This window comes from Rutidosis leptorrhynchoides, chromosome 2 (assembly GCF_046630445.1).
Source record: "Rutidosis leptorrhynchoides isolate AG116_Rl617_1_P2 chromosome 2, CSIRO_AGI_Rlap_v1, whole genome shotgun sequence".
Classification (NCBI taxonomy): domain Eukaryota; kingdom Viridiplantae; phylum Streptophyta; class Magnoliopsida; order Asterales; family Asteraceae; genus Rutidosis; species Rutidosis leptorrhynchoides.
The window spans coordinates 529,441,142-529,468,576 of record NC_092334.1 but is presented as its reverse complement, the minus strand read 5'-3'; the positions used below and the strand labels follow the sequence as shown (position 1 = coordinate 529,468,576).

At 33.6% G+C, this 27,435-nt stretch overlaps 5 protein-coding genes across 7 annotated transcripts; 2 read left to right on the top strand and 3 right to left on the bottom strand.

Annotated features, from left to right (window-relative positions):
* Window positions 1-230: 230 nt before the first annotated feature.
* On the bottom strand, window positions 231-1,580 carry LOC139892955 (FHA domain-containing protein At4g14490-like). Of its 2 annotated transcripts, XM_071876087.1 has the most exons (2): window positions 1,376-1,482; window positions 231-1,265 (listed from the first exon to the last, which is right to left on the bottom strand). In XM_071876087.1, exons 1-2 carry the CDS (start codon window positions 1,379-1,381, stop codon window positions 321-323), a joined length of 951 nt encoding a protein of 316 aa, XP_071732188.1. In that variant the 5' UTR covers window positions 1,382-1,482; the 3' UTR covers window positions 231-320. The 2 variants fall into 2 exon arrangements, with proteins under 2 accessions (XP_071732188.1, XP_071732187.1); XM_071876086.1 differs by having other exon boundaries at window positions 231-1,580.
* Window positions 1,581-2,386: 806 nt separating this feature from the next.
* On the top strand, window positions 2,387-5,198 carry LOC139892954 (cell number regulator 6-like). 2 transcript variants are annotated; one of them, XM_071876084.1, is made up of 5 exons: window positions 2,387-2,482; window positions 2,610-2,719; window positions 3,438-3,552; window positions 3,821-4,092; window positions 4,745-5,198. In XM_071876084.1, the coding sequence occupies exons 2-5, from the start codon at window positions 2,615-2,617 to the stop codon at window positions 4,982-4,984; spliced, it is 732 nt and encodes a 243-aa protein (XP_071732185.1). In that variant the 5' UTR covers window positions 2,387-2,482; window positions 2,610-2,614; the 3' UTR covers window positions 4,985-5,198. The 2 variants fall into 2 exon arrangements, with proteins under 2 accessions (XP_071732185.1, XP_071732186.1); XM_071876085.1 differs by having other exon boundaries at window positions 2,444-2,482; window positions 2,615-2,719.
* Window positions 5,199-5,452: 254 nt separating this feature from the next.
* LOC139892953 (structural maintenance of chromosomes protein 6B-like) lies at window positions 5,453-16,974 on the bottom strand. The gene is made up of 29 exons (XM_071876083.1): window positions 16,578-16,974; window positions 16,360-16,465; window positions 15,629-15,762; window positions 14,936-14,991; window positions 14,718-14,804; window positions 14,232-14,552; window positions 13,452-13,571; window positions 13,006-13,140; window positions 12,763-12,839; window positions 12,570-12,645; window positions 12,213-12,287; window positions 11,528-11,632; window positions 11,116-11,285; window positions 10,926-11,028; window positions 10,282-10,394; window positions 9,363-9,567; window positions 9,070-9,201; window positions 8,872-8,986; window positions 8,672-8,757; window positions 8,471-8,566; window positions 7,965-8,101; window positions 7,501-7,603; window positions 7,283-7,362; window positions 7,112-7,190; window positions 6,947-7,004; window positions 6,305-6,402; window positions 6,092-6,186; window positions 5,895-5,974; window positions 5,453-5,742 (listed from the first exon to the last, which is right to left on the bottom strand). Exons 1-28 carry the CDS (start codon window positions 16,723-16,725, stop codon window positions 5,917-5,919), a joined length of 3,168 nt encoding a protein of 1,055 aa, XP_071732184.1. The 5' UTR covers window positions 16,726-16,974; the 3' UTR covers window positions 5,453-5,742; window positions 5,895-5,916.
* Window positions 16,975-19,302: 2,328 nt separating this feature from the next.
* LOC139889601 (QWRF motif-containing protein 7-like) lies at window positions 19,303-20,739 on the top strand. Its single transcript, XM_071872544.1, has 5 exons — window positions 19,303-19,875; window positions 19,960-20,196; window positions 20,284-20,373; window positions 20,469-20,576; window positions 20,680-20,739. Exons 1-5 carry the CDS (start codon window positions 19,303-19,305, stop codon window positions 20,737-20,739), a joined length of 1,068 nt encoding a protein of 355 aa, XP_071728645.1.
* Window positions 20,740-21,443: 704 nt separating this feature from the next.
* LOC139889600 (large ribosomal subunit protein eL15z-like) lies at window positions 21,444-22,621 on the bottom strand. Its single transcript, XM_071872543.1, has 2 exons — window positions 22,400-22,621; window positions 21,444-21,689 (listed from the first exon to the last, which is right to left on the bottom strand). The coding sequence occupies exons 1-2, from the start codon at window positions 22,619-22,621 to the stop codon at window positions 21,444-21,446; spliced, it is 468 nt and encodes a 155-aa protein (XP_071728644.1).
* Window positions 22,622-27,435: the final 4,814 nt, after the last annotated feature.

The window sequence follows — 27,435 nt, the reverse complement described above, 5'->3', positions numbered from 1 at the left end:
TGTCAACCCTAACAGAAGTCTGAGGAAAATGCTCATTAAATACCTTACTAATTTGTTTTCTTATTACAGGTCAGCTTTTGTGAAGGTGTTATGGGTCAATGGCTCATATGAGCACATCTAATGTAAGGTTGTCTGGCGCATGCAGATTGCATAAACTGAATTTTGATACAAAAGCAAAATTAGTAACAAGAAAGTAAATGAACATCTATCATGTGCAAAAACATACATTTGAATTCCACACAGAATATAGTAAGTTAAAGTTCAAGTGCAATAATATTAATATCACTATAAAGATACATGGCAAAGTACAATTATGTCTATCATTTACCATTTGCATTCATTTGGCGTCTAAACTCGTTACATTTCCGGGCCTTCTCTTCCAACTCAGCAATGATTTTCTCTGACTTTTCATAGATCTCTTTAACCATTTCCACTTCCAAGTAATCAAAAAAGTCTCCTAGCGTCATCTTCTCTAAATCCCACCGAGCATTATCATGCAAAGTTTCCTTCCCCTCATCGCGCTCTCGCTTATCTTCCAACTCATTAACTACTTCTTTTCCCTTATCAACTTTTAACGAATCGTTAATTGAACTTCCACCATCCAAAACTTCATTCTCGGTCAAGCTACTAACTTTTACATTCTCCAATGAATCAATAATTTGCTTATCATGCGCAACCTCATTTACTTCATCAACTATAACACCATCTTCAACGTCCTTACTTTCTACATTCTCAACAATCAAATTATTATTTCCTCTTCTAGTCCTTTTATCACCTGCCGGAACAACAATATCCATCAGTTTTTTCCCGTCTAAACCGGGATCCTCAAGAGGTTTCGCCGGCAACTTCTTCCTCCCCCGCCTTTTCGGTTCATTCACTACAATATCCTGTTTTTCTTCTACATCCAAATTTCCCCTAATCTCATTCAATGCGGGTACAGAACACTCTTTCACTACATTTTTTGAACTTCTAAGATTCCTCTTATAATTCACCCCTTCAACCTCAACTTTGACATCGACAGCTTTCTTACCTCTGGGACGCAAATTCGGCTTCGATACCACCTCATTTCCACCCAAATCACCATCAAACCCTAACCCTAACGAACTCATTTCACTCGTAACAATAACTCCAGCTCCACGTTTCACTTTACGCCTAGGGTTTTGTTCTAACTGACTACCGGGTTGGACTCCAATTTTCAGAATCATTGAAGTGAACTCGCCGATTTTTATACAATCACCGTCATTAAGACTGGAAGGAACTAACGGCTTAAGATTTTGACCGTTCAAAATAGTTCCGTTGGATGAATCGAGGTCGGTTAGGGTCCATTTCATCAACTGATTATCGAATTGAATGCAAATGTGTTTAGATGATATACCTGCATCTTTAATTGCGATTGTATTGCCACGAACTACACGGCCGATTCTGATGACGGAGCGCGGTGTGTATTCTAGGGTTTCGCCCTGTCTTGGCCCTTTTTCTATTATCATCTTCAAATCCTCCATTGTTGATGGATGAATGAACACACAGGTGAGTGTATTGTGAGTATATGGTATAGCTGTGACAGAGGACTGATACAGAGCGAGGCAATCGAAATTTTTTGAACTTTAAAATACCAAATTTTGGTGGTTCAAAATGTGGGCCACATTTCACGTATAAAGTGATCAAATAATTTATCGGAAAATCTAAAAAGACCCCTCCATTTACCCTCCCTCATGCCTGACATCCTTTCGCTTAATTATTTTTACTTTTTTCCGTTTCTTAATTATTTTTTTATTGCTTTTAATAATTTTTGAATTTTAATCGTTGACTTTGTATATTGTTCTATCCGTACCATATTAATATTTATGTTGGGTGCAAGGTTGGAGAACTCGGATTTGGGGGAGATCTCGTTTGGACAATTTTAGGGAGAGATCTCGGCATCTCGAGAAAATCTCGGAGAGATCTCGGACATTGACTTATATTGACTTTTTTATTTTTTTTAATATAAATATATAAAAATAAATAGATATATGTATATTTATATACATTTTTACGAGACTTAACAAAACAATCCGATAAATGGGTGAGAAAACCCGAGATTTTACGAGAAAATCCGAGAAATGAGCGAGAAAATTCGAGAACTCGTGACTTTGACCAAGTTTGACCATGTTGATCGAGAAATCTCGGGAGATGGACATCTCGTCTCGGTCGCCTTCCAAAAATGAGATCTCGGAGAGATCTCAAGAGAAATAACGAGATTTACAACACTGGTTGGGTGTTTACATAGTCGGACCTATAATTGGAAACTAAAAATTGTCAGTGGAATATATTTGCAACTTACAAATAGTCTAGGGGTAATAGTTGTTACACCACAACATCTTTTAGGGTGTTTTACGACTGCAAGCAGCACAAACCAGTTTCTTTAGAAATTAGAAACCTGTTAAACATCCCCTCAATTTCACACACATTTGTGTGTTTGACCAGCTATTGAATTTAGTCAAAGGTATGGACAATTCTAAGGAGTTCCGATCAATTTTGATGTATTTAGTTAACATATATCATATATACGTATATATTTTTGATTACGTTACAATCATGAGCTTGTGTTAATTGATTACTTGTGATCGCAGATCAGATGGCGGATGGTGATAATCCATCGCGGTATGTAAAATTGAACAAAGATCAAGCGCCGGTTGAAATCAATCCCGGAGAACTCAATCAACCGATTGAAGTTCCTCAGGTTGATCTCAGTTTTTTGTTGCTGTATCGATTTTGCTATTTATAGATCTGTTCAATTGATAATTGTGTAGTTATTTGAAATTAGGGTTTTATCTTATTGTACGGACAACTAGTGTGATCATGTATCAATTGTTTGATCTGATTATATTAATGTAATTGTGGTGGGGGGGGGGGGGGGGGGGGGGGGGACCCTAACTTATTTTATATGTTTATGTACTTAGATCTGGGCATTACATTGTGAATTTGTGTTATTATTTAATGTTCTACGTAGATGACTTTAATGTGTTATATATTTTACTTTGGTTGTAGCAACTGAGTTCAGGATAATAATGTGGCTGTTTTATTGTGAAATGATGCTTGTTGTGTGCTTTGTTGTACAAATTGCTAATGCATTTAGATGATAATACAGTGTAGGTGCATAACTGCATATCTTGCTAGTGGACCTATCTGGGACTTGTGGTCAATGATGCTTGGATCTCATAGGAGAATCAATATGAACTTAAATATGAGCATACATTGTTATATGTTATTAGGAGTATTATTATATCCTTGTTGATAATATCACAAGCCATAAAAGGAACCTAATTGTTATACTATATATACCACTTTAGAGCCGTACTCTACTTTTTAGGTGATTATTCTTTGTTTATTCATCTCTCTGTTTTTTAAACAACTATAGTAAAATGGAATCCTGATATTTCAAATGTACTTAATTACAGTTGAATGTTCGCAAGTGCAATGAATGCGGGCAGCCTTTACCTGAGAGCTTTGAGCCTCCCGCTGTTGAGCCGTGGTCAACCGGTATTTTTGGTTGTGCGGAAGATACGGAAAGTTGTAAGTTTTTCCTTGACATTTAAGCAGTCCAACAGAATTAACTTGTAGTTTCGTTGTTCCAAACTTAAGATACACATGTTATAAAGAGAAATATCGCACCAATAGCCTGCAGATATATGAAATTCCGTTATTTACGTCTATGCAAGTCTGAACACGTGTTGTTAAACATAGGGAAAATAAAAGAATCGTTCACTGGACCCACAAATATTCAAACCAGTGACTTTGTAATTTACATGTCTCTAACTTCTCTGTTGTATTATGTCTTCAGGTTGGACAGGACTTTTTTGTCCATGTGTTTTGTTTGGGCGCAATTATGAAAACTTGAGAGATGATTATGGCTCTTCAACCACTCCTTGTGTTCTTCATGCAATTTTCATTGAGGGTGGTTTGGCACTTGCTGCAACAACAGCTGCATTGCATGGGTTTATTGACCCGAGAACATCGTTTCTCATTTGTGAAGGAGTTTTGTTCGGTTGGTGGATGTGTGGAATATACACTGGCATTGTTCGACAAATGTTACAGAAGAAATATCATCTTAAGGTATTTTTCTACTTCTCTGCGGCTATTACATTTTTTTCATTTTATTTATTGAAGAACAATCTTTAAGGACACCCTCTATAATAGCATGGGTGATAAATGGTTGGATGACATGAGTGAAAAAGGTTTTGTTTTTATCATAATTTTTTTTATATTATTAAGGCTTTTAAACAGGCCCAATCGGTTCGGGTTAATGGGCTAATAACGATTGCAGATAATTAAATACTCTTATCAATACTACTCCAAGAGATTGTTTGCACTAAAAATAGACTGTGAGTGGTTTTTAACGCTTACTACCCGTTCCCATTTACATAAATAAAATTGATAAGTATGTGACTTAAAGGTGATAAAATCAAACCTTATCATAAATAATGTAAGTTTTGATTTAGTTATCGAAAAATGGGTAAGTTTAATACTTTAATATATATGATAAAATCTTCGTTACCATCTCCAACGCATCAAGTATTTATAAAGTTCAAGAGAAAAGGAAACAATATGCTGGGAGGTTAATCCAACCTAAGTCGACCCATACTATCATTAAGAAAGCCCATTTGTTCTGAGCCAAACCCGTTACCTTGGGCCAATAACGATGTATAATTGGCTAATTGTAGTCTTTCAAGTTATGATATTACTGTTTGATTGTTTGTACATGCAGAACTCACCATGTGATCCGTGCTTGGTGCACTGCTGCATGCATTGGTGTGCATTGTGTCAAGAACACAGGGAAATGAAAGGACGTTTATCTGATAACTTTGTGATGCCAATGACCTTGGTCAATGCCCCTCCCGTTCAACAAATGAACTCTGCACAAGACAATCAAGACTCATCCTCGGCACCATCATCCTCTGCAAATGGTCATGAACATCATACCAACTTAGAGATGCAGCCGATATGATGGTGTTATATGGTGTTAATCTTAAATCAGTAAACCACCTGCTGCTGCTGCACACATAATTAAATTGGTTACTTATGTTCTCTATTTTTTATGTTTGATAGTAGGGACAATATGAACTTTATATTAGCTTTCGAATCATTGGTTTATGATGGTTAGCGTATTATATTTATAATTGACATTTCCATTTTTCATCAAAAAACAAAGAAAGTTATATTCCCTCACGCGTCGAGTGTTTTTTTTTTTCTCACTCTCATTGATATTCCTATGGATGGTTGATTTCTCTAAAATAAATATATCAACATTGCTCAATTCTGCCGAGAGTGAGTATAAGAAAGATAAGATGTAGAGTCATAATTATACGCCAAGATAAAGAGATTGTTTTCAATCACCAACATGCTCACATGAATACAGCAAAAATGGAATACTAATCACTAGAAGTAATAAGGACAATATATTATACTACTTATTAAGATTTAATTTGATCTGAGAATCGATGTTTCAATATTAACCCCTTCAAGCTGAATGTTGAGTTTTAGAATGAAGAGTCCCATAGTATTAAAGGAAATAGTGTTGTCAACTAGTCTGACGACTAATAATCTCACAAAAACCAGATATTGAATGGAACATTTTTTTCCAAACTCAAGTATATCATTACTAATCAGAAATATAAAAGCCCCAAAGATGTAGATGCTCTGCGCAGTCGTAACATTTGCAAACCCCCTGCATCCGCCTTTGCATATCACTGAAGCACGACTGATCTGTTTCAGATAATACGAACTGTCAGATCTTGTGAACCGTGTAAAGTACATCATCAACGTATAAGGTCAGAAAACGTAAAACTATGCAGGTGAACACAATTGTCAATATGACTTGTTAAAACAATGCAGTAACTTTAGGGTACAGAAGTAACCTTGCACAAAGTGACGAGTATTTTATGACCTGGGAGCAGCCATTTGCTGCTTCTTTACCCTGTCATCGTGTTTTACCATACTGCAAGGATACATTATAGCAAGTATTTTAAACTTTCTTTCACCATATGTAAATAAAAGATACTCTTTTGTAATGTACCAAAATGGTATAATAACTGTGGCCTTGTTTAAGTTATACCTTATATCATGAGGTGTGATAAATATCCATTGAGATCCTTGTGCCAGAGCAAAATCAACAATCGTGTCCAAGCTGATTTTCCGGCTGACAGCATCCTGGAAATAAAACAACAATAGATAAAATCGATGAAACTGTTCATCTTTTAAGGAACGTTTGCACATCTTTACATGTTGAAGGAAAAGCAATAAGCATATGACACTAAACAAAAAGTACCATAAACACATCAAACTCGTCCATAGCTCGAAATGGAGCTTCTGTCATCTCATGAAGAGCTAGTGCAAAACATAGTGTTGAGAATGAACGTTCTCCACCTAATCAACCAACACAAATTAAATATACAGTGTTTAAATAGGTGAGTTACATGTATCAGTAATATTTTTAAAGCTTCATCTAACATGGTTAGTTATTGCAAGGATATCATGACACCCCAACTACGAGGGTTAAAATGGATTCAAACTCAAAACAGCTAGTTCTTTGATTTTGGCATATGATTACATTTACAACACATTCTTATCAACAATTGTATATGTTTTTTTAATGATTATGTTACAGAAAACCGTCACGGGATATCGCTACGTCGTGTACATATGAGTAGGGAAAACCTTACCCGTTTACATTTGTAGGAGGTTCTAAGCGTCAATAATACAATTTGGGTGATTCTTTTTACCAATTTAAACAATATCCTTATAGTAGGCCAGATACAGTTTTTTTTTTTTTTTTTTTTTTACCTGTTTGGCCCACTAGAGATGAAAGACAACTCAAAGCAACCCGTTCACAATAAATGGGTCAAAATTGTCACCTTAAACACGCAGTTAACAGATACACTGTAAAGATGTTTGAACATATAAAAAAAACCTGATAGGCCTCTAGTGTCACGAACATTGCTGGTAGATGCATCTTGGGGCATCTTAACCTGAACAAGATGCAAATTAGAATTTAGGTATTTACAATAATTTGCAACAATATGTCTGTTTCTTCGTACCTGACTCAGTAAAATATTTTCTTAAATAGGTTAAGTACCTCTATCGAGAGCTTCTGATCTTCATAGCTAACTTTAATATGTCCACTGATCCCCTTTTTCCTAAGATGACCATTGAATCTACAACAAAAATTGTAGTGTAGGTAGTGTTAAACATTGTAGACGACAAAACATAGATTCTTTAGAGATTTAAAAGGGGGGGAAGTTCATACTGCCAAGTCAGTTGTCGTTTTAAAAGAGTAGCATTCCTCTGAAACTTGCTCCAACGTTTGTCAAGAGCCCTACGAATTGCCTGGAATTGGCATGAAAATTATATAAAGTTAACAGATAACAATTTCCCAACTATGAAGAATAACTAAAGATAAAAATAAGATACATAATATATTAAAATTACTATGACAAAAGTTTGAAAGAAAATTTAGTAACTTACAGAAAGTTTCTCTCTAAAGGCTTTGTATGTTTGCTGTTGTTTGATAATCTTACGCTCTTTCTTATCATACAATAAGCGAAGTTCCTCAATGGATTCCTGGTGCCTGTATAGCAAAACATTTGTTAACTGTATAGTATCTCATTGCAAATACACAGACGAAATACAAAACTGGCTTTCTTTAAAGCGGCAGCCATCTCTCCAAGGTGACATACTTTGGGAGACGTTTCCCTCACGATGCTTAACTTACCCGTAAATCAGCAATACTAATAAGCATACAAAAACCGTATCTCATAATCCTATCTCTAGAGTTAGTTAGTGGTTACCTATTATATAGCATAAAGATGTTATCATTGCATGGATTGATCAATCCAACTACCCTTGTTGTCTACTTTACTAAGTAACCTTGAATAACACGACTCTAACAACATTTTACATGAACTGAAAAGGGAAATGTTCAACATTACCTTAGGCTCTCTTGCTGGAGTCGTAGCTTTAACCTTTTAAGGTGGGCTTGAATTTGTTCAGATGTTGAGTCACCACATCCACCTAAGGCTTCAATCTCACTCTCGGGACATATGATAGAAGCCTTATCGTAACTTACCTACAGTTCCATAATTCAAAGCATCATATGACTAATGTTAAAAGTAGTGCAACGGTTACAGAAATAAAAATGAAAAAAAAAAAAAAAAAAGTTTTCTAAAGGAAAAAACATCATCAGTTATTATTTATATGTACATCAAGCTAGATAAATCTGGCTATTCAGGTTTTAAACAGTGACAACTTGATTTATCTGTTACAAGGGTTGGTCATTGAATCTTGACTTATTAAGTCGTAATTGGAGACATATTTTTGTTATAAGAAAAGATAGATGAATACGAGTAGTATCTACCTCAACCTAGTAATTTTCAGTTCTATAAATAATGATATAAACAAGTTATATGTTCAATGCAAACAGAATCTATGTACCCACCTTTCTCTCATTTTCATACTCTTTACATCGTTGCTTTGTTTCTTTAATTCCCTGATGGACCTTCTGCTGCATAAGTCCTTCATAATGACGCTTTTCCTATATAGGTTAGGTAAAAGAGTTAGCAGTTACAAACACTAGATGAGAATAAACTAGCAACAGATAGGCAATAATATAATGCAGTATTCAGGAGAGATATATTACCGCATCTGCATGTCTCAGTTCATCCTCGATTTGAGACAACTCACGTGACGCTTTCTCTAAAGCATCGACGTCTGCTTTCGCCAACTCTATATTAGGAAAAGGGTAGAAAGCAAAGATGAGAAAGAAGAAGTGTATGAAAATCTGTATAAATCCAGGTTATAATAATAATATATATTAAAAAATAGTAATAATAAGTGTACCACGTAGCTCCTCGAGCAACGCTTTCTGTTCATTAACTTTAGCATTGGCTTCCTTCCATCTTTCCTCAATCTTCTCGCACATAATCTCACATTCGTTTTTATCACTTTCAAGTTTCTGAATTTAGTAAACTTTAGTTCATTGGCAAAGAAAGAGAGAACCAGACTAGAAAAATCAAGTAAAGGGTTGAGAAAACAAACTGAAATATCGATTTGTAAGTCGTCAACATTAGACACAGATGAATTAATGGCTTCTGCAGCACGAGAATTCTTCAAATCTTTTAGCTTCAGTGTCTTAGACATACAAACCTTTTCCGCACCCATGCGTTGTCTCTGGACGAACATGAGTACTAATTAAAAATAACAGTGGTATATACTAATCTGCCCTCATACAATGAATATTGAATTTAACAAGAATTGAAGACTTCGTTAAAGATTACTTTTAGGATAGATATGTTTTTTCAAAGATAATTTTATTACTAATATGATCTTACCTTTGCATTTTGTAGTTCCTCTTGAAGATCATGAACCCGTTGCTCAAAACTCCTTTTCTTACCACGAACTTCCCGACCTTGTTCTTGCATGTGTAGTGCTTCTCTTTCATAATTTTTGATTTGATCATCATATGAACTACAAAGCCTCCCAGCCCTTGCGTGCTTATTTGGGGGTAGAATCGTTTGGGCTGAACCGCGAGAAAACCTAAAAAGGAACCAAAATTTTAGATGACATCAGCATATTCTGCAAATACCTCCATATCAGTAAATTATTTATTCATTATCATATTATGAGGTCTTTACAAAAAACAGACACAAAGCATACAAGAACAGCAAAGGTTACTATATTTTGAACAAGTTCCCTCTTTTGTACTATTAAACTGACATAGTCAACGATTAAATGTACTTGAAATAAATATTTATCTTTAAGGCTTGTTGGTCAGAGACCAATATGAATTTATGAAAAGTAACATATTAACGGAAGGAAAAAAAGCAAGCAATTTTGCATGCTAGTAATAATTAACTGACTTCTGTGCTAGCTAAATGATTTTCTATGTGCTTATTTAGTTGAAAAGTCAATAACATTGGCCATCGCCAGCTCAACTATCAAATCACACGAACGATACTTAAGGTGGCAAGATGGGCAGATTTGGAATAATAAATAAATAGTATAATTATATGTATATGTATTGGAATAATAAATAAATAGTATAATTATATGTTACTTGATTGACTTTAGCAACTTTCAGCCTAAATCATCCGCTTTAAACGTTGCCCTATTGGTTAAATTTATAAGTTGGCCCACTTAATATAAAAACAACCCATTCATCAGTAAATGAGTAGAAATTGCCACTTCTAATCAATACATCCATACGGGCGCACGGGCGCACACATACGTCTGTGTGTGTCTTAAACTTACATCTTATGACCCTCTAACGTGTAAACCTCCTTCAGATTTGGAACCCTTTGATTAAAGGCAACCGTAGTTCCCATATCATAGTCTCTTACAAGCACTTGTCTCTCAGCCGATCCCTATAATAAGAACAATTGTTTTTTAAACAAAAGTAATCGGTCAATGGAAAGAAATGCAAAATCATTAAAAAGAGAGTGACGTTATAGACCAACATGCATGCTAGAAGTAGTTTTAATTAAACTCCTAGGGTCGTTTCGTATACCCCATACATTTGCTAACCACTTTTAAGGTTCCGCAAAAAAGGGTTTTTAGAAAATTTCCGAAATTAGTTTAGAAGCATATTGCAGAACCCATTTTGTTTTTGTAAAATCTTGCAAAAGGCGGGTTTTACGGAAACCTTCGCAAAACTGAATTTTTATGCAAGATTTCTGAAAGACAACTTTTATACGGAATTTGTAAAAAATAACCTTTTTTTTTTGGAAATATGTGTTTTTTTCTTACATTTTAAAATTAACTACGCAAATGGAGGCAATCTCTTAAAAGGCATGGCATACGTGATGCTGGATAAAAAGATCACCATTATTTATATAAAGGAACAAGTAAACTAAACTAATAAATTTTTAAGTGAAAATTACTACAGTATGACGTACCATATCAACCAAGACATTCACTACTGTCGGACTGTCAGATTGTATTACTGAGAGCGTAGTTGGATGATTTGTCTGGGGAAGCTTATCATTTGGAATTTGCAGCCTACATTAAAAGCTTTATTATTGTCATATTAATATATTATGATATATATCAAGAATGCTTAAAAAATGTTGTCATGAATACACATACCTAGGTCTAGAAAAATCATATATGATGATCTGAAGGTGGCCGTAGTTTGCTTCTTTAGCACATGATCTCAATAGGAGGGAATCTTTGTAATCTGTCACTATGAAAGCATTAAGTAACCCGCCAATCGCATTTTCAACGGCAACAGCCCATTTGTCACCATTAATCAATGCCTGGAATCATGAAACTCAAGATAAAGATATGTAACTAGATGCATAGAAATGGACCGAGTAGCCTTAGAAACTACTATAACTGATAACCGATATTACATCAAAATTCAACAAGCATCAAATATACAAATTAATTTCAGGTAATTGATCAGTAGTTGGAAAGAAAAGGTTAATGAAAGTTCGTATGACCTAATTCAGGGATATAGTTAAAAATGGGTATAGGTATGATGAGTTTTACTACTGACCACATGTGATCCTATAGGACCAATGGGGGGCTTTCTGAATTTGTGGTGGTTCCTCTCAATAGACTGTAAAAGATTGGAAACTTTATATCCTCCAAAAGCTGTGACCTGTAACATATGAAGAAATAATAATTACATATAAGTAAAAGTAATTAAATAATAAAATAAAATATGATGGCAGAGATATATAGATTCCAGTTTCACTGAAACACCAATTCTGTACAAAGTTCTTTTTGCCTACACACACATTAAGAGTTATGGTTTCATACATTCCTTTTAGGAGGCATTTCAACCGATTTATTTTGGATAGGGTCGAGTTGTGTTTTATCTCAAACAGGTTTATGGGCCAAACCAAATATTATCGCATGAGAAGGAATGTACCGAACTGTCTGTAAGTCATTCTTATTCTATTTAAAATGCAAACAATCTTTTGAACCAATTTAGATTATTATTATTATTATAAGATGTTATTGTATTTATAATAAACACGATATTGATTGACTAAAAATGGACAAAAAGGTGTAAGTTGTCAAAAGATGCACTTCAACCCAAAGCCATTATAGAATTATAAACTGCAAGTCTGTAGCAAAAAAAAATAAAAAAATAAAATAAAGCCAACTATCATGATACCTCTACATACAGTACATCTGAGTGAAACACAGAACAATAGAATATAGAATTGACAAACCTTGTGTGTCTGATTCAGTCGCAGTTCATGAATGCGCGCCTGACTCTCATCGTACTTCTTCTGATAATCATTAATCTGGACGAAAAAAAGGAACCAGTTACGTAAAAAAACAACAAAAACGTGACTGCAGACATAGAAACAACAACAAAAATACCCAATCTAACGATAATCAAAATTTATCAAATAATCAAAACATCAATAATATTTGTGGATTTATCAAAAGAGGTCAGATCCAATACTTTTTAGTGACTATTATTAAACAACATAAGGTAAAAATTTAAATCCCTTGAATAAAAGAATGTAGTAAAACATATGAATCCATTGTAGGTTTCATAAACTAGGTATACAAGTTCATACCTCAGAATTGATCATCCTAAGTTCATCCCTTGCAGCTCCTAAACGTTCCGATAACTCATCTTCAAGTTTTCTCAGTCTGAAAATTGACATTTATAACTCAAAGAGAATAAGCCTCAAATCAGGTTAGACCCAAACATGCAATGATAATATTGAATACTACTATGTACACAAGACAAATGAAACCGACAAACACCTTTGACAATCTGATTCAGCAACATGTATCTCATCCTGAAGCTCCCTCAACTTTCTCTCCATCTCATCATCTTCAGCCTACAATATACCGAACCAGAACTATTATGCTATGCTACACTTTTAGTGAATATTATGAAATATCATATAAGCCAACTAAAGAAATCATATTTTGCAACCATCACTCTATTTGAACAGAAAGTAAGTAGCCAATCATATGTGAATTTCACATAAAAGTATTAAAAACCTGTGTGTCCCTCATTTGTTGTTCATTGGCTTCACTGATTTGTTGCTCAAGTAACTTGATCTGCTTGGCAATCTTAGCAATGTTATTATTTTTGCGTTGACGTTCTTGCTCTAGCTCAAACTTCTCTTTTGTAGCCTTGTGAATCAAATATTTGTATTAGTATCACAGCTCATAGTTGTGATAAATAATTAGCCAAGTGCATAGATGGTAACAAGCACGAGTAAAATAACTCCGCCCTTCTAACTGATTCTCAATACATAATTTAAGAAAAAAAGTTCATACAAAGGTGTCAAGTATAAAAATAAAAAAGAAACAGGATAAGAAATTATAGATTTGAAATGAACAGTAGAATACACAAGTCTAAAATTGATTATGTTTTCCAGTTTTTTGATCAGAATTATTTATAAAAAAATAGCATTCAGAATATATGTTGTCTTTAAACATACCATAGAAATTTTCTGCTCCAATTCGTTCTTCTTTTTTCTCCATTCTGAAACACTTTCCATCAAATTGCCACTACGAGCTTTCTTTTGGTCTAGCGAATCCTGCAATTCTGCTACTTTTGCCTGCAAAGCATAATAAGTATCTTCCTCTTTTGTCCTTGATCATAGTAATACATCAATACAAACTTAAATGCATGTTGTGATCTAATAAGCTAAGATACATTTACAACTACAAAACCTCTATATAGTAAATTTGCTGTTAGTAGTTTAAAGTTGTTTCTTTCTAATACCACTTTGATGCAAGCATAGACTAATTTTAAAAGCATAAAAATAGAATTTAATGCTGATTTCTGAAAATTTCAGACCAACTAAGAATGTATGTGTTGTGACAATTTAGCATTCATAATTAAAGCATCAAGTATTTATGAGGTAAAAACTAAGGTTGCAGAACTCGGAATTACTCGGCGAGTACTCGGTTTTTGAGAAGCTCCAATGCCGAGTAATCAAAGTCGGTCAAAAAGCCGGTAAAAACTCGGTTATAATCGGAAAATCGGTCAAAACTCAGTAAAAACTCAGTAAAAACTCAGCCAAAACTCGGGATTACTAGGGAAACCAGTCAAACCTCAGTAAAAACTCGACCGAAACTTGGGATTACTCGAAAAATCGGTCAAAGTCAAACTTGGTCAACATAACATCCGAGAACAAGTACTCCCCTACTAGCGGGATTTGCAACCTTGGTAAAAACAAAACAAAATCACACAGAAGGTACACAAAGTCTCTTACAATTTGCTGATCGATTTTAGCCTGACATCGAGGTATCCGTTCTTCTAGTTTTCTAAGTCTCGCTGTCTCTTCCTGGATTTGTTTGTCTATGTCATACACCACTGACCATGCACATTTTTTGGTCAACAACTGCACCTGTTGAGCAATTTCTTCAATATGCTCCATGCTTTTAATCTTCCCTTGCAACTCATTCAGTTCCTTTTCTATAGGTGCTATTGACCTTTCCAACTCAACAACCTCACCATTTGCCATGTCAAGATTGTCCTTGACACTTTTTAGAAGATCGTCTACTTGACTCAGAAGTGTAGCCTTGAAAAAGAACTGAACAAAATCATATCAGAAAAAAGAATATCAAGAAATTATATTATCTGTACCAAAAATGAAGGTGACAATTTCCTTTACAATTTACTTTTACATCCAAATTGTTACATGTTGATGAGAGATGAAGTCACACAGATAAAAATATTGCTTAGTTTAACTTCAGACCTTAAACTTATCTTTGTCATTTCCTGAATGCAAAAACTCTCTACTCTTGTCCTGGCTCATTACCACACAAGGATTCTCAACATCAATCTGCACGTGAAAAAGCCAGATGTCTAAATCATGTAAAAGCTATGAAGTATAATGAAACTTATACACATAAGAATGAAGTATGGGGGAATCAATAACAAAGGTAACACATGTTATTTGGATAGATTACCCACATTAAAGTGTTCCACAAGCTCACGAATTTCTTCTCTTCGGCTAGCCACCTTTTTTCCTGTTAAAAGTAGTAAAATTTAGTGAATAGGATGGTTTATAAACATATACACAGTCGGATATAGTTTTAAACATCCAGCAATTGAAACCCTATCATGTTTCGAACAGAGAAATCAACTTAGGAACCACCGAAAAATTAGGTGAACAAAAATTTTTTGACATATATAAGGTTAAATCCATAACAGATGATCATGGTAGGTGCTTTGAACTTATATTTGTGAAAGAGCGTGAATCTTATAGACACTGAAAGGTAAGATTTTGAACGTGAACAAACCAAACCAATATAAAACGAACACAAAGTACTAAAAGAAGGCACTGACAACCACAAAAATGCATGAACACCAACATAAAGAAGTATAACCAATTGGGAGTACATAAAAGAGCAAGCATTGCTGAGTAACCAAGTATATGTTAACTATCACCAACAGCAATTACCATATGGAAGAACGCTATAACAGAATAAAAAAATTAAGAACTATATATAAAAATGGATAGCTTGCACGATCATCTTGCTATAAACCTTCCACAGAAGACATTTGTGACAGATTTAGCCAATAACTTGTAATTAGCAGCACAATTCATATATATAATCTGAAATCCAACAAGATAAACTACAAATTTAACAATAGAACAAAAACCTTGATGATCTTTAAGAACACTTGTACTGGTAGATTCTGTGATCCTTCGCTCTAAGATTATGACATCACCATATACATCATGCTTAAAAGCATCTTCCCCGCGATTTTTAATTTCCAAATGAACAAGTGCAAAGCTGTAAACAAGATTGTGATAATGAAAGTTCAAAACAAAAATCTCTATCAAGAAAGAACCTATCTTTATCTACAGTTAAGATCAGATGCTATCACTACAAAGGATTACCCAATTTACAACCTTTTTAAACATAAAACACACAATCAAACTTATTAGTTATTACCGTGACAAAAAGTCAAAAACTATAACGTTCATGAAACTACATGAAGTGACAAATTTCTGGCAAATCTCTACATTAACAAATTTTAAACAAGTCACCTATAAAGTGAACTTGTGTATAACTTCCAGTCATTATTAACTATATGCAATTGAAAGCACAAACTTATTATTACTGCAAACTTTTAACATAGCACACCACCCGCGTTCGATTGCTGGCTATGCCAAATCTTTTCAGAAAGGGAGTTCGACTAGATGGTGCACATCATGCGCAATTCGCCCTGTACCAGGTCTCGCACTCGGGGGGCTTGATTACCCGAGGTTTACCCTCTATGGGGAGCCAATGTGCTCGTTCATAGGGGGTTTCTTCGCTAATCCAAAAACTTATACATGTAAAGACTTAAATACTTCATTAAGACATCTCGGTTTCATATACAAATACCTGCAACCAGTTTTTATAAACTCCTTCAATGTAGTAGCCCTATCTGTACTCTTAGCTCGACAACCAAACCCTATACACAACGCGGTCAAAATTGCACTCTTTCCACCTATGATTTACAACATACAACACATAAAAAGAATATCAATAAAATTAATTTTATATTACAAAAAGAATGATACTTACAGAGACGATATTATAAAATGCACAAATCGACTTACTTCCGTTTTGTCCGGTGATAAAATTGACACGATCGCCCAATTCGATCTCCATATTACTATGACACATGAAATTTTCTACTCGGATTTTGGTTATGATGCCTGCTTGCAGTGCCTTATCTGCTCCGGTGAAAACCCTAGCATCATCCATTTTTTAGGGTTTTGTGACTAGCAAAATAAGTGAATCAAATGAGTTATAGAAACATCTAATATGAGTGACGTGGAATTCGGAATCGAATTCAGTTTCTCTTCATCATCATCTACGGAGTAACAAGTTTTCGCAAACCCTGGGGAACTGTGACAATAATTGGGGAGGAAATGGCGGGAAGAAGTGCTCTGGTTGTGTTAGTAATTGAGAGTTTGGGCCTGTTCGGCCCTACATGAACTTTTTGTGGGCCATAAGAACTATTTAGGCCTTTTGGTCAAGAACTGTTTCAAACCTTTTTGTAAAGGGTGATGATATGTAGTGTTGTAAAAAACCCGATTATTTATCGATTAATCTCCGATTAATCATTTTTAAGAGCAATCCGTTTCGATTTTCAAAAATTCATTTAATTAAACAGTCAACGTCAATTGATAGGTCAAAACCGAATTTGGTAACCAAAATCGGTTAACGTAAAAAATGGTTAACATTTTAACATGAATTTAAACTAGAATTTTATAGTTTTGGAGCAAAATGAACAATTTTAAGCAATTATGTTAAAGTTTATTTTTATATTTATGGTTTTTTCTATATTTACACATATAATTTGTAAAATTTAATATTTAAATGTATACAGTACAATCCGATTAATCCCCGAATTGCCGATTAATCTTTTTAGAGTCCCGACCAATTAATCTCCGAATAGATAATTTTGCAACCTTGTATACACAACTACTTTTTACACATACACAACTAAACATGCTTTACAGTGTTGTACAATACAGTACTGTAAAGCATGTTTGGTTGTGTATGTATAAAAAGTGGTTGTGTCCATATCGTTCCCTTTTGTAAAGGGTGATGATATGTACACAAACATTTTTTGTTATGTACACAACCAACATGTTTTACAGTGTTGTACTGTACAACACTGTAAAGCATGTTGGTTGTGTACATATCACTAAAAGAACTTCTTTAATTTTGTAATGACAATTTCAAGAATTACCATTGAAAAGTAGAGCATGCATATTTTATTGAGCAAAAGATGTGAATTCGCAGGAACACTTTGATTTCGTATGCTTTTTAAGCACCAGACATTGTCCACCCTACAAGTCATAAGAAACAGTTACGAGCAACTCCCCTACCTTGAATTCACAACCATGTGACAGACTGACTCCCGAAGGGATCGAACCTACATTTGTATTGGGAAAACTTCCACATGGTGTGTCCCAAAGCTTTGCGGGTGTGGATACCGCTGATCCAAAAGTACAATGTTGTACATGCATATTTTGTTTATATAATTGAAATAACCACCTACATAAAATAATTAACTTATTAACTTTCTTGTAAAATTATATAAAAAAATTTTAGAACATGGCTTTAGGGCTTGTTAATTTTTACTTAATGATCTGTTTCTATATAGTTGTTAATTCAGTAAATAAGATTGATGTTTCTTTGTTACTTATATGAAAATTGGTATATTTTAGAAAACATAGAACCATACACCCCTTCAGATTTAAAGTCAAATAAACACGACTTAATATAGGAAGAAAGTACTTAATACTATCTTTAAAAAACTCTTTTCTTAAATGTAGCATTTAGGCTCTTGTTCACATACGTAAAATAATCATCAATCTAAAACTAATTTGTCTTCTATTTCATTTTAATTTTCTTGTTGTTATTGTTTATTTTATTTTTATTTTCGTAAATTAATCGTGTATCAAATTTTGATAAGGTTTGAAATGTCTTATGAGTCTTTCTTCCAATGAACCTATCCTCAATTCATGAAACCAAGTTTAAGTGGGTTTTCTTGTGGTCGAATGCGCTACATTTCTGGGAATGTTTCGGGGCACAGAGAATGTGTTGCATTATTTGACATGCATAAAAAATTGTCGTATTTTTATGTGTCGTTTTTTAATCGTTCCATTTTTAATGCATTTTGGATGGACATATTTTTAATGCATACATCTCATCTCCTTCATATTTCGCCGAATAATTTTATTATTTTCGTCCAAAACTAATATTTACATGCTGCACACAATATAATATTTTTATGCATGTTAACGATGAAGTACATAAAAAAAATACTTTTAAAAAAAACATTTTTCGTGGCTATAATTAAAACCAAATTTAGTAATTTTATGTTGATTGTAACAGAAGAGATCCTACCACCTGCTGAATATCATGTTACCCTTTTTATGAAAAAAATAAGAGTATGTCAAATGAACACTAAACGTGTCCTCAAATTTTGGCAAGAAATGAACAAAAAAAGGTTTTATAAGTTCACATTCACAACTTCGAGAAACTTGCCATCTCGAAATTAGCCCAACTCGCAGGATCATTCGGCCTAAAGGAATAAAATAATCCGAAGAAATGGTGACAAATTTTTGGCAAGAAAAAACTACATGCTCTCAAGTCTCACCTGAAAAGTCAACTGTTGACTTCAACCCATGTACTCTAAACGTGCCCTCAACAAAATATACTCCGTAACTAAATTTAAGTCAAAGGTGGACCTCCATGCAACCATACTTCCATAAAATACCATCAGTTAGTACTCGCAAAATAACCAACAGAAAAAACCTCTCTAAAATGGATCACACACCTTGCTCCGGCAGCCCTTACCCACTGCCGCTCGCCGGAAAACAGCCTAATACTCGCCTCGTACGTTGCAAAAGCGAAAAATCGTCCACATCTCCTCCCAAATCTCGCTCAAGATCAAACGCGAAAGCCAGAAGTTTTAGAGAACCCGAATCAAATAAACTATCACTTAACATCCATAGTCCAAAGAATATCAACACTCGTATTACTAGTCCCGTGGCTAAGAAGAAAAAGACGGTCAACGAAAGCAATTTTGTTCAAATTTTGCCACGAAAAAAACCTACTTCTCCTTCTGCTTGGGCATTGTCACCCGGCCGAGTTGCCCCTTGCCCCTCCCCAGTGCCCCCGAAGCCACCAAGTCCCGGCGGTAAGATGAACGGTGAACGTAGTAATCGTGGTGGTGGAATAAGTGGCGTTTTAAAGTATTTTAGGCAGAAAAAGGCGGTGTCCACAGAAGAAGCAGATCGACTTTATTACACTTTGATGAGTAATCGGTTACTGCAATGGCGGTTCGCTAATGCTAGAGCAGAAACCGCTATGTCAACGGTTAAAAACTTGGCAGAGGTAACATCAAAAAAATGATTTATGTTAAGAGAATTAAATTAATAAAAGTTTAAAGTTGATTTATTGACTAATGTTGTTATGTAGAAGAAGACATTTAATGCATGGCTCAAGATACTTGCTATAAAGAATTCAAACATGGCAAAACAAATGGAAGTACAAAAGCTGAAAAATGACATCAAATTATATCATCTCATGAACTCGCAGTTGTTTTTGTTAGAAAAATGGTCGAAATTAGAGGCTAAAAACTTTGAATCGGTGGGTCGAGTGGTTAGGAAATTATCGGTGGCGTCCCTCAACGTTCCATTAGTCCATGATTCGAAGGTATTTTTGTATGTTTTTTTATCGTTTAGTATGTGATACTATACTACTAGCGTAATTCAAAGGTTATCGTATTGTTGGTAAACGCAGGGTGATGCTTTAGCAGTTCGTGATGTCATGGATAACGCTGAGACACTGTTGGAAAATATAGAATTGACGATCACAAACTTAGACCATCAGGTACGACGTACTCTGATCCTTTTGTTATCTGTCAAAATGAAGAGTTTGTCATCAAACATTGATAGTGCGCGGACATGTTTGGCTTTTGTTAACAGGCTGAGAAGTCATGTTATCTGTTAACCGAGCTCTCAATTATTGTGAAGCAAGAGAAAGATTGTCTTGAAGAGCTAGTGTCATGGATAACAATCGTTTCGTCACTAAAGGTCAGAATTTGATGGTTTTTACAGAGTTTTCAGTTGCATATAGCTCGATCCAAACTTGCAAATCAAGAAATGCTTTCTTTACTAAATGTATTATGATTTCAAGTTCCAAATGATGCAGGAAAAAGAAAGAAGTTTGCGAGCGCATTTAATCCAACAGGAGTGAAGATTCTAAATGGCAACCATTTTCAGCTACTTTCTTCAACCATCTTTAATGATGTAACTTCAGCTCGTAACCACCTTTCGTGTTTAGCGCCATGATTTCCAGCAACCATTTTTGATCTTGTAAAAAATTCATAACCATCACTAAAGTCATGTAAGATATATGGTTTGTTCATCATTCACCAAACAACATTTACCATCAAGATTATGAAGGTATAAAAACAAGATGTATTATTTCATCTTGATCTTCATTTTGAACCTTCAACAATTTAATCCCACATTTCATTTTATTTTCTGCAGAATCCATGCTTATGATATAACCCACGAGTTTTAGAACAATTCAATTCATAACCCAAATTTCATAATTATCCATGCTTATCAATTTATCATATAACAGAGTAAATATCCAAGCAAGACAAAACCACCACACTTTTAGAACAAATTTATAACCCAAAAAGTGTACTAAAACTGGATCTAAAAGCAGCATTACAAGCATAAATATAACCGTAAAAACGTCAGATAATGCATTAAGATATTGATGAAGTCAAATATCTTAAAGATGATGAACTCAACTTTGTTCAGACCACATTTAACCAAAAACAACTGGAGCCCCAAACAGCAATGTTTAATATCCTCAAAATAGAAGCTGGAAACTAGTAAAAAAACAACTGACACCACCACAAAACAATGCATGAAGTTATGAAGTTATCAACGGTAACGGCGGAGAGATAGAGTGTTGTTCCTCTTCCAGGTAGCCCTTCTTGAAGGACGTTGTTTGTGGTTCAAGTGTCCCTTACCACGCAGACCTCTGTACTTCTTACCAGCAGATGTGAGTCCACGAAGCTCTCTGTGCTTGTGCACAGGGTTGCAGATCCAGTTGATACGTGGATCGTTGCGGATAGCAGTGTGAGCAGGATCAACCAAGATCACCTCAAAGTACTTGTAAGTTGAGTCCTGCATTACAGAGTTGTACTTAGCACCCAATGCGTCTAACATGGCAATCAAAAAAGGTTTTGCACGCCTTATTCACCAAAATATAATTATTATTCATATAACTATAGGTGGCAAGATGAATAGATTACTGTGAGTAGTAAATGTCATACTACTATTAAATACCAAACTGAAGTCACAGATTCAAATATTATAAACAAATTAATGCCTTAACTAGACTCAAGGTTGCAAAAATCGCTACTCGGGGAGTACTCGTTCGGGTTTTTATAGGGAATAATCGGCAACTCGAGAATACTTAGATGTTGACCAAGTTTAACTTTGACCGGTTTTGACCGAGTTTTGAACAATTTTAACTGATTTTCCAAGTAATCCTGAGTTTGACAGAGTAATCGTCAATTATTCCCCGAGTTGCAAAAAACCGAGTAAATCGAGTTCCACTGATTACACATCCAAAAAATATTGTTACAACACCAAATTAGATGCTTGTAGAAAATTATTTATGGTGTTGAAATAATTAATATAACATGGAACTTGGTGAGGAACCAAATTTCATCTGAATCATTTCAGAAATAGACGCCAACCTGTTAAAGCTTAGACACGACCAAATTGAGTGTTTCAGAGTAAAAGACTGAAAATTGTGCCTACGCCCTTGTCGTACAATATGATAAACTTGATAAAATAAACAAAAATGGTCAAACAAGTCAGTAGCATACCTCATTCAACCAGTAAGAGTTGAGAACCTTAAGACCTCCCAATTTCCTTCCAGCACGTTCCTCAGCAACAGACCTCTTGCTACGTTGGAATTTAAGTTGAGTGACACCCTGGTTTGTTGGCTTTCCATACACAATACCCTTTGGAACTGGCCTCTTCCTTCCACCACGCCTCACACGAACTCGGTAAATTACATAGCCCTGCAAAAAATTCAAACACCACATTGTTGCACATTTTTTATATCATGCATCATTTGGCAGAAATCATTCAACCCAAGAGTAATGAAACTATTCCACTCAAATTAAGGTTAATAAACACAGTATGAAAAGGTGTTGAGCACACATGAAATAAACAGAGGCGTACAGAATTACTGATATTTGATGATTTTACATACTAAACAAGTTATAAATCTATTGACAGCATACTGTACAAAAAAAATTAATACCAACAATAATATTATTTTTCAATAAACGATTTATTGTTGCAAATTTATGGCCTCGTGGATCAAATCGTATCTATAATTCATGTAATATAAACATATACTCCGTACATAGTAACACAGTACACTTAATCATGATTATTTTAACACAATAAACATGAAGATTAGCAAATAAGCTTACAAATGTCTCAAACTAAACAAATAATACAATGAGAAAAAGTGTTTGATTATTACCAGTTAACTAATCTTTTAATTTAGAAAGCTAAATTATTTGTTGAACTACAAACTATCAAATTAGCATACATTTCATAAGTGTTAGCAATACAGCATATAAAATATAGCATCGATAAAGCTACCTGTTTGGCTTTGTAACCCATGCGACGAGCCTTATCGGGTCGGGTTGGGTGAGTGACCCGAACAATGGAAGGAAGCTGACGGTACTCCCAGCACCTAACTCTCTGCATAAATCTCATCACATCTGACTGTTTCTTCCTCCATAACTCACTCACATACGTATATGCACCTATTAATTACACCATCAAAAACACACACAAAACATTTCACCTAATTAAAATCCTAATTATCCACAATCAACTAATCAAACGGGAAAAACTATCACGTAGTAAACAACATATACATTAACTGTATTAGATTCATGATAAAATATAACATAACGTAGAAATATGTAACGAATTTGCGCAGAGCGTACCCATTGTTACGTTCTCTAAGTGGTGACGAACTGCACGGCTAGGGCTGCTATTGAAGCTGGAATTAGGGTTATGGTACGGGCAACATATACTAGGAATAGGTTGGGCTTCGTCTTGGGCTTTTTATTAAATGTGAATCATGTATCTATTGGGCTTTACATTAAAAATTATTTGAGCCTTACTTTTGGTTAGAGCTATCATATACTTTAATTATTTTTATATAGGTTATATATTCAAAAAAATGTTAGTATAAACTTAAACTATATACTAAATACTAATGTTTTGTTAAACTTACATAGTGATAACGTGACATTTTTACAGATGTATTTGCTGAGTTGTTAATTCCAAGTCATTTCTATTTAATTTATTTTATTATCTTTTTTTTCCCCCGAAAATCAATATCATCTTCCTCAATCAAACTAAAAACAAAACCTGATCTTAAACAACTTTCATCATCTCCCAGTACATTGTAATAAAAAAATGGATGTATCTGTTAAATTTGGCAGTGGATGTCGTGAGGGCATCGAATGTTTTTAATAGTTCATCACCGTCGACGGGAATAATATTTATATACCGAATTATTTTCTAGATAGCCATAAGTAAACAATACATCAGATTATTTAAAATAATTCAAACTCCTAGACACCAAGCTTGCTTACTTGTAATCTAATGTGATTCTTTTGTCTCTAATTCTACTGCTTTCCAATTATTTGTGACGACCCAAAAATTTCCGACCAAATTTAAACTTGATCTTTATAAGATTCTGACACGATAAGCAAAGTCTATTAAACCTACTCCCAAAATTGTTTGAACTACTTTTCATAAATGCATTGGACCTTTGACTATTCCCGACGATTCACGAATAATTGGGTGTAATATATATATATATATATATATATATATATATATATATATATATATATATATATATATATATATATATATATATATATATATATATAAACAAAAGTATATATAATGATTTAAGATAATAAAATACAACATATCAGTAAGATTAAGTATGTAAAATAAAATACAAGATAATAAACTGATTATTAAAATAAGGTTATATATAAATGTGTATGAATTCTATAAATAATTATTATGATATATACGTTAGATATAAATATTATATGTTATTTAGATATGATTAATAATATGTAATATTAATATATTAAATTTAATTACAAGTTATAATATAAGTTGTTATTATTATTAATACCTTCATTAGTATTACTAACATTAATATTAATATAAATATTAACATTAGAATTATTAATATTATTACTTTTAATACATATATAAATATGAAATGTGATACATGTAAATTATTTTATTATTATTAAGGTATCATTATTTTGATTAACATTCAATTAATTATCATGATTATTAACAATACTATGATTGTTATTGATATTATCATTTAAATTATTATGATTACTAAAAGTACTAGTATTAACTTGAATACTAAGATTTCCATTCTATTTACAGTTACTATTATCATTATTCCTATTATGATAATAATATCATTAATATTACTATTATTTATGTTATTGTTAATATTAATTTCATTATTATTATTATTAATATTAATATGAATGTTAAATATTAAAGTTTGTATTATTAATAATAGTATGATCTTTTAATATGCAGAATACAGATTAAATTAGATAATCAGATATACAGATTACATATATACAGATATATATATATAAATATATAAATACCTTATATACATTTGATTTATTATATTATTATCATTATTAACACTATTATTATTATTAGTATTATCATTATCATTAGTAATAATATTATTTTTATACTAGTATTATTATTATTAGTTAAAATAGTAAGGGTATTGTAACGACCCTGGAATTTCCAACGTTTATTTATTAATAATTCTGGAATTTCCAACGTTTATTTATTAATAATAATTATTATTAATACGTGTGATAAAACGAATGTATGTTATTACATTTACATGTTGCCATGATTGCCCGAACTTGACTTTTAAGTGCCCGAAACGTCTTTGTGACACGCGAAACTTGCACGAATAATATTTTCAAGTATTATTTACATTCATGATTAATTTTATTAATCATTTTAATTAACTATGGTGATTAGTTAGTTACTTGGGCTTTATTTGGGTTTAATTGTTAATTACGTGAACTTGGACTTTATTAGTGTTATGGACTTGTGACCTTGGGCTTATAAGCCCACCATACCTTTTAAGTGAACTACTTAGCCCATGTCTTTCAAAGTGTAAGTATCATTTAGTGACATAACTAGCTAGTTTGTTCATTTGGAATCTAGTTAACTCTTAATCCCCATGGAACTACACCTTTTATCCACACTTTTAAGGCTTTACATGCAAGGACCCAAAGAACAAATCCCTCCCCCTTTTGCTCAACCAAACCGTCGGTTTGGGGACACCCATAAGGGGTTTTGATTTCATTTTTTTTCTCATAACTCTCACACTTGTATGCTCTCTCAAAAACACACTTCAACTTGCACTTCAACTTTCCTTTCTTTTTCTCTCAAGATTGTAAGTAACTTGAGACAACTCTTTCTTCTCTCTTTCTTGCTAAAACCGAATTCCACATTCACATATCATCATCATCTTTGTTCTTTAATATTGTAAAATTACTTGATACTTGTTAGATGTTGTTGTTATTTAGTTACATGAACTTTATTGATATTATTTTCTTACTAGTTTCAAGAATCAACTCTTTAGTTGATTCTTCATAATATCTTGTATTTATCAAGAACATAAGAACAAAAACTTACTAGTTTATGATTCTACATTTAATGTTTTCAAAGATTTAATGTTCATGTGTTGATAAACTCATACTTGTAGTTCTTGAAGTAAACTTAAAGTTTACTTTACTTAAAGATCAAACCTTGGTTGAATCTTTAAAAGTATGAACAAACCATGAACTTTTACTTGATTACTTAGTTTACTTTATCATTTTGTACACTTTAATTTCATGTAATTAGTTTAAATGGTCAAGTACTACAAGTTAGTCTTGATCTCATTAATCTTGAACTAAAAGTTAACTTTGAAAGTTCAAGAACACACAAATAAGTTTTTCTTTAAATATAACCTTGTATACTTATGCTTGATCTAGACTTTTGAGTCTTGGATCTTCAAGATCTAACTAAGAACTATGTTCTACATCTTAAGATCTTGATTAGTTAGTTTACTTTCAAGTTTGTAACTTATTATTAGTTTTAAAGTTCATGTATGTGTTAGATCTAAGACTTTGATGTAACTTTGGTTCATCAAAACACTTACAACTCTTAAGTGAAGTTGTGCTACATGTCTTGGACTTTCACAAGGGTTATGATGGTCAAAACTTGGTAAATATGATGTAAACACATCAATGAGTTATACACTTGAAGCTATAGGCATCAAGGATGAGAACCGTGATGAACATCAAACACCAAACCCACCGGAACCCATTATTTTTCTGCTTACTGTTCTCTGCCTACTGTTCTGCTGTTTCTGTAACAGACCAGTGGACCTGGGCTGTTGTGTTATGATTTTCAAATAGGTCTTTTCGAGTAGATAACTTTTCATATAAGACTCGTCTTAATCCGAGTTACGGTTTAGGATTTATGGCCCTCCGATCGTCACTATGTCCTTTAACGTTGTGCAGAAATTTCTGACCTACTCGCACTTAGACCGTCGCCACGGTCAAACGAAGACGAGTTGCTTCTGTAAATTTTACCACACTTAAGGGACTCATATACGGAGCCATGGCCACTGGTCTCACCTTATTTCAGTAAGGGTAGAGGCCGTGGTGACTGATCGAAGTCAGCTTTTGTTTTAAACTACTTTCATAAACGAAACTTACTTTACGCCTTTTGTTTGATGATGAATGATGATGAC